This window comes from Clinocottus analis, unplaced genomic scaffold (assembly GCF_023055335.1).
Source record: "Clinocottus analis isolate CAN_PGR_092001 unplaced genomic scaffold, fCliAna1.0.p SCAF_25, whole genome shotgun sequence".
NCBI lineage: Eukaryota > Metazoa > Chordata > Actinopteri > Perciformes > Cottidae > Clinocottus > Clinocottus analis.
In genome coordinates this window covers 2,413,825-2,421,275 of record NW_027175987.1, presented here as the reverse complement: position 1 = coordinate 2,421,275, position 7,451 = coordinate 2,413,825, and the positions used below count along the sequence as shown (strand labels likewise).

The window sequence follows — 7,451 nt, the reverse complement described above, 5'->3', positions numbered from 1 at the left end:
GGTTCATCAAGGTGTCTTCAGTGGAACATGTTAACCAAACTTAATGTTTTTTTTTGTTTTTTTTTTACTATAAAGGGTTGAAGGTAATGTGTGTGGAAATCTAAACTGTTCCTAAAGATTTAGTTTCCTGTCGGTCGCTCTCAGCGCTGTCAGCCATCCAGGAAGAAGAGCTGGATTCAGGCACCTCAACTAATCCGTCTCTCGTTGCAAACTTCCTGTCACTGGAGAAACTTTTCGAACATGTTTGTCAGTGTTTTGTCGAGCTTTGAGTGAGTGCATGTTTTTGTGCCTGTTTGCGTGTTGTTTGGACGTCCTGCCATGTGATTATTCACGGTTCTTGGTCGAGATGATCTTGTCTGGTGTTCTTCTGACTCACCTTTTTACCTGAAAAAGTTCAAAAGATTCAGAAATACACAAAAACTAAATGTGTGTTGTTTTTTTTTTTAAATGTTTATGATCTCAATTCAACTTAAATATCCAAATGTAAGACTTTCATTCAAAAAAGGTTGCCTCCTGTTAAATATTTTTAATAACAGCCATTTTCTTTTCCTCTGTGTGTTAGAATACAGATCCCTTTTTGCTTTGGAAATAGTCGAAACGATGCAATCCCAGTCAGTATAAGCAAATATTTTAATCTTATATTTCCAAACCAAATGAAATTGAGAAAAAGAGTCATTCTTATGTGTGATTTATTCCCTTGCATTAAACAGATAAATTACTTACATTTTAAACAATTGAGAAATACATGTCTTAAATCTACAGAGATATAATACATCGAGAACCTGTGCATCTTTCTGCTGAAACCAGTGGCTCAGGAAAAAAAGTGGCCAAAAGAATAAAAAAAGAATATGTCGGCCGGGTTCATATTTATTCGTCGCTGTGCCTCTTCTGCAGATTCTCCCTTACGTCATTGCTGCTGTAGGTCCTTTGTTTAAAGCCACAATTGCAAAATACACCAAACGTTTCCTCCTTCACACAAAAGAAGACATGGAGTTTCTCTTTAGCCAGGCAGACGCAGGCGAACACTGAAGGATATTTACACCGCTCAATGGATTCTGCTGAGTGCTGTAACTTTAAACAAGGAGAGTCATGTGTCATCTACGTAGAAATACAGTCGGTGGGGGATTATATTGATCGGAGCGACGCTTGTGCTCAGATGCGACTTCATTCTGTGCTTTGCGGCCGTAAGCCATGCTTCAGAGGGGTGCGCGCATGCATAGATCACATTCAGGGGTTGAATTATAGAACATTTTAACACCTTATAGCGGTCCTGGAGTCAGCTCCGTGGTTCAAAACTTTCTTCCCGGACTTCACAGAGGAGGCTGAAATCATCGCGAGCGGCGAGTAGAGTCGGCTTGCGTTGGTGAACGGGAGGAATCGAGTACAAGCGGAGACACAACTGCAGTCCAGTTATTGTTTTTTATCATGAAGTTCATTGATTTCAGAGCTGTTCTTCATGTTGTGCTCCCAGCGGTGAGCCGCATGCCCACATGGTGACGATGAGGTGAAGGGGCAAACTCAGGGAGGAGGGCGCCTAAGGGGCCTGCTTTATTTGAAATCTAGAAAACTGCAAGGAAAAAACGAGCAGACATTTGAAATTTGGACAGATTTTGAGACTTAAGAATTGTTGTTATATTAGCCAATTGGGTAGCAGCCAGTACCTTAAGTTGAAATCAGAAATGTTTCAAAGGAGTTTTTGGAGATGAGTCTGCGCTTTTGGACGGTTTGCGCACAGTGGATGGCCGTGATGAGGGGTGGAGAGGAAAGTGAAGAGGGGCCCAGAGTCACCGCCACCGGACGAGGCCCATAATTCATAGGTACGGCCCTGACTGGAGGGCGAACGCCTTGGCCCCCGAGCAGCCCGAGCTTCAGTTGGGGAGCGTGTCCAATCCCAGCGAGGCTGCGTGCTGCTTGGCCCTCAGACGCAGGTTCTCTATGCTGGTGGTCTTGCTGTTGAGGCTTCCGGAGAGGCCGCCCGGCGGCGCCTGCATCAGCGGGCTGTTCCACACCTGCTGCGCCTGCGACAGGCTCTGGTAGTAGGACTGGCAGGGCATGGAGCTCAGCGGGGACGGCATGTTGACGTTCATGCCCAGGTAGGGCAGAGAGGGCGGCGTGCTCATCTCAAAGGACGGGTAGTGCACCATGTTGTTGGTGGCCGCCATGTGCTGGCGAAACTGCTCCTGCAGCCGGAACAGGCTGAGAGGAGACGAGGCGTAGGAATTGCCCGGCGCCAAACCGCCGGTCACGCTGCTGGACGACGGCATGGAGGGGGAGATCAGGGGGGAGTCTGAGAGACGGGGAGAGAGGAGGACGTCAATATGTTTCAACACACCCCGACACGTCCTGTTAAAACTATCTGGCGTCATCTTGAACGCGGCACGAAATGAGAATACACAAAGAAAAGAGCAGGTGCATTCAAGAGACGGCGATATGTTCACCTGCTGTGGGGCTCAGCTGTCTGCAGGGCGGGGAGCTGCTCCTCGGCTGCGGCCCGCCCTCCCTGTGCGCCTCCTCCCTGGTCTTCATCCCGGTCTCCCCTCTCATTTCGTCCTCCTCTCTCTCGGCGTTATCCTCCGCTGCCGACTCGCTGTCCGACGGCTCGGGGGAGGTGACGTTGACCTCCACGCTCATCTCTCCGGGCTGGGGCCGAGCGGCCGCCTGCCTCTCCGCCTCTGAGTGACAGGAGGAGGAGGAGGCGGGAGGGGGAGGAGTGCGGGCCTCGGGTACCAGGGAGGCGGTGGTTGTGCTGGTGGTGGTGGTGCCGGTGGTGGTGTTTGTGGCGGCGGCGCTGGGGTCGCTCTTGGAGTCCTCCGTGGAGCCCTCTGACGCTCCGGACGCCTCCTTCTGTTTCTGGAGCTGCTCCTTCTGCAGGCTGCGCTGCTTCTTACGGAACTTGGCCCGGCGGTTCTTGAACCAGACCTGCAGAGACGCACAGACCGATCGGGGCTTGAGTCGGAGGCCTTTTAAGCAACACAACCTCGCCCGTCCAGTGTCACGTTCAATGACGCAAGATGACCTTTGAGTCGTCAAGCTGAGCATCTCGGAGAGCAACAGGCAAACAGAACACAAGGTGTTAAAGGCTTTTAAGCTCTCACGCTAACCCTAACCCAATAAATAATGGTATTTATTGTTTACGTTGTGTTTAAAGGTTGTACATGGGCATTATATAGCCCTGATTGTTATGTTTAATTTGATACCTAACATGTTTTTTTTTGATTTATACCATGTTTTTTTTCTTGATTTGTACCTCGTGACCTGACACAAAAGGGCCCCTATAGGGCTCAGCCGGTTCCCACCTGAACGCGGGCCTCGGGCAGGTTGGTGCACATGGCCAGACGCTCTCGCATCACCACATCGGGGTAGTGGGTCTTCTGGAAGGTTTTCTCCAGGGCCTCCAGCTGCTGGGCGGTGAAGGCTGTCCGACTGCGCCGCTGCTTTCGGTGCTGGGAGCCATACCGGGCCTCGAGGATGATGTCTTGAAATGTGCAGCCGTTGAGAAACAAGAAACAGGACCAGTTTAATTGAGGAACAGGTGACGAGGTCGTTTGAGCACCCAGAGGGGATCCACACTTTACATGTGTGTGTTTAAAAAAAACAAAAAAAATAGACGAGGGATCTTGAATGTTATTGGAGCGACAAAATGAGCAACTGATTCTTACCAGCCAGTCTCTCTGCAAGAGTGAGCGCGTGCACTGAGGGCCGGTAGTCAGGGGCGTGCTGGGCCTGTTGCGCCGCCTGCTGGTGAAGGTTGTACATGGCGCTCAGGGAATTCATGGCGTGGAGCGAGTAGCCGTTGACCCCGTAGTGCTGCATGGCCGCAGAGCTGTCTGCAGACAGAGAGGACGGCTGTGAGTGCCAGGCCTCTTTAAAACAGGGTTAGGCTGCTCCCGGTTGTTCTTAACAAGCGAACACGTTGTATTATAAGGTGTGTTGGAGGCGGACGGGTTGAAATGGCAACAGGTGAAATATAAAAGAAATTGTTACGTCATTGTATCAAAGAATAACTGGGCATATGACTATTAATAACTTCTCATGATTTTTAAGAGATTAAGAAATCAGCTGAGAGTGTTCGTGGGAGTTGTTGCATCATATTTAAGCAAAACGAAACGGAACTTTTTTGGAAAGTGTTCCCCCCCCCCCCCACGGTCGGTTTGCCAACTTAAGCAGCATTTATTAAAGCCTTCTGGAAATAATATGATATGTGGGTTTGAAACGTTTTACACAGTTACCATTTGATAAAATAAAAAATACGTTTTTTTAATCCACTGTGCAACCAATGTGGAGATATAATAGAGCTGAATATTAAGAGTTCCATCCAGCAAGGAAAAATACTAATATATATATATATATATATATATATATATATATATATATATATATATATATATATATATATATATATATATATATATTGAATACCTAATTATCTTAAATAAAATAATAAAATGCAGCACTTGCCTAACAATTGTAACTATTAACTACAATATTTAGTAATATGCTAATCTGCTTTTTGCATTATTCTGCTTAATGATGTCCTATGTTGTTGTTTTAACTTGCTCATTTTAGGAAACATTCAAAACGTGCTGATAAAGTGGTTCCTAATTGTGATGAGTAAATGTACAAAAATAAAATTCCCCACTATATCATACAATAATAATAATAATCGTTATTATTATGAAAATAATACTATCTAAATGTGTCATAAGCAGGGTAAAAAAAAAATGGGACTGACATGTTTTCCCCGTCCACGGAAAAGAAATCAGATTAATGAAATGAATATTGGTCGCGGTTTTATTTCACCATCAAACTAAATGTTCGGTGTCACAATAAAGACGCTGCCGCCGCTAACGGACCCGGCGAATTATGGCGACATATTTACGTTGCTTTGGTTTGACTCCAGCGGAGTGCCGTTTGTTTCAATCTGCGGGTCCAGGTCAGTCCCAGGCTGCCGCAGGCTGCCGCAGGCTGCCGCAGACGTGACGGGGCTCGTGTCTGATGTGAGCGCAAAATAGGTTCCAACCATACAAAGCTATTAATTTATCATCAGGCCTGACACGTGAAAGATGGGCCAGCGCGCGCGCGTGCGTGTGTTCCTCTGCAGTGTGACTGATGCCGTAACGTTTCTTTATGTGACTTTCATTGCATTATATATATATATTTATTTTTTTACTGAATCAGCCTCTGGCTGCATTCGTGTATTTTGTTCGATTTTTTTTTTTTTTTTTAATCTGCAGCTTATAAATTCAACATACATGCTCTTCTTTCAGGACAATGTCACGTAGCCTCGGGCTCTGATTTAAACCTAATTATGCAAATTGCCGTGGATTTATGAGTTATACAGCATTTACTAAAGATTGCCTCGGGGTTGGTGCTCTGTATGCATGTCTGCAATTCAGCATTGAGAAGCTTAAACAACAGGAAATTAATGGGGATCATTAACAGATTGCCAGTCGATTAACAACCTGTGACAAAAAAACAAGTACCACAAAATAACTCTCTTTAACAACGTTTACTGGATCCCAAATAAGAAAAGTGTCCTATTTGTCAGCTCTGTGTAATTTACAGCTGTATAACTGTAATTGATCAGTTAGAATAATTGGCAATTTTGGCCAAAACATCCTTGTGTATACAAAATACTTTACGCTTTCAAGCAACTAAAATAGCAAAAGAAAGTCCCATTGCTATTGTGTCACTATGCATATTTGTTGCGGTCCTCTGCAGGTCCACGGACTGCACTTTTGAAACCGTTCGGAAAGCAAAAGTCCGCGATGTTAATTAAACACATACTTTTGCTAGTTAAAAATAAGAAGAAAAAATGCAAAATGAATTAAGAAGAGGGCAATCTAAAGTCAGAGTTGTTCGGCTGCTGAACTAATTCAGGAATCCGAGCATCGCCAACTTTTCTGCAAAACTTCTTACCTTTCTCCTCTCTGTGTCTCAAGCGAAATATCTCCACCGGCAAACCGAATTATTCCCCTTCCCTCCTCTTCAAATCGCCTTCACTAAAATCCGCAGGCGGTGGTTCACTTGTTCACATTTCACTCTGTTATCCTGAGAATATCCCGCTCGGTCCGCTGCGCTCCGGCTCGCCTCTCCGTGGATGTGGGAGGATGCTGAGCTGCCATCTACCGGCCTTTAAGGCGCCGCGGGAGGGTCACCGGGACGCTCACACGCTGCTGCTCTCAGCCAATCACGTCGCTTTCCTCCTCCACCGCCGCCACAGGCACCCTCCTCCTCCTCTTCCTCCTCCTCTTCCTCCCCCTCAGTTCAGAGATGATTATTCTGCATGCGAGGTGCCGACTTTTCTGCTGTTGTTTTTGGAAGATATATATATATATAAAAAAGATGCATTTATTGTGTTGTTTTTTTAATTTTGTACGCAAGGATGTTTCTGCCAAATTTCTCAATTATTTTAATTATTGTTATTAAGCTCAATGCTGCTATTTTTTTTAGGCGAACATAATGTATATGTTTTGGGGTAAGATATGCAGACTGACCTAAATAGATAATTATCTAAATACTTCAAAGTTGTTTTGGACCAATCTCCACATAACAAAGTGCATTTTAAGGTATTCCGAGTTATGCAACATTTGTGATGATTTGTATTCCTTCATATTGTTTTATCTCACAGGTTTATCAAAACCAGCTAAAGCTGATGTCAAAGGGCAGACTGCACTTCTGTTTCCCTTTTATCTTCTATTAATTACACATATTTAACACAACATCATAATTATTTTAATAATTTAAAATGGATTTCATAGTATCATTAAAAAGATTAACAAACACTAAAATGGGCATTTAGGTTCAGGCTTATAGTCTAATGCTTTTATACATTTTAGGCCCAAACAACTATTACAAATGTCACGAAACTAAAATGAAGTAGAAGGAAAGAAACAACAACCAGAAGAAGAATCCTCCTCAAAGTGAATCTATGCGCTTCATCAGTGTCGATATGAACTGTGAGCTTTTCAAAATAATAAAACTTCAATAAATAAAAAATACAAAAAAATCGAGTTCAACATTTAAAAAAAAAAGGGTTTCTGTAACACAGGTCTTAATTAAATGATATGCAAATAGTAAGTACTCGTTTGCAGTGACTTGTGCTCGGTGACTTTCAGGTTAATTCCGGGCTTTAATTTTATTTCCTGCTGCCTCGTCGTGCCGGTGTTTGGTGTGAATGACGCGGAGGTGCAGAGCTGCGGGCTGCACACTGCTGCCTCCAGCAGCTCCCCGGCCCCGAGGGATTTAGGGTGGGATTGGGTAGACAAGACGCCATTTCACCCTCCAAAAAAATGTCTTAAAATGACTGCTGGTAAGAGGATTAAAACAATAATGCCCCTCTCTTCTTCAAGGTTTTTAGAAAAGATTTCTTCTCCCGAAGAAAAACCGTTTAGGCTGGAATTAAGGGCAGCGAAAAGTAGCCTTTTAATGTAAAGCTTGCATATTTTGTT

The 7,451-nt window shown here is 44.5% G+C and overlaps 1 protein-coding gene across 2 annotated transcripts; it reads right to left on the bottom strand.

The window, feature by feature from the left end:
* Positions 1-613: 613 nt before the first annotated feature.
* On the bottom strand, positions 614-6,090 carry LOC137794612 (diencephalon/mesencephalon homeobox protein 1-A-like). Of its 2 annotated transcripts, XR_011078320.1 has the most exons (6): positions 5,920-6,090; positions 3,660-3,827; positions 3,297-3,475; positions 2,439-2,919; positions 1,662-2,287; positions 614-1,567 (listed from the first exon to the last, which is right to left on the bottom strand). XR_011078320.1 is itself a non-coding variant. In XM_068591501.1 (5 exons), the coding sequence occupies exons 2-5, from the start codon at positions 3,811-3,813 to the stop codon at positions 1,869-1,871; spliced, it is 1,233 nt and encodes a 410-aa protein (XP_068447602.1). In that variant the 5' UTR covers positions 3,814-3,827; positions 5,920-6,090; the 3' UTR covers positions 614-1,868. The 2 variants fall into 2 exon arrangements, 1 of the variants encoding a protein (XP_068447602.1); XM_068591501.1 differs by having other exon boundaries at positions 614-2,287.
* Positions 6,091-7,451: the final 1,361 nt, after the last annotated feature.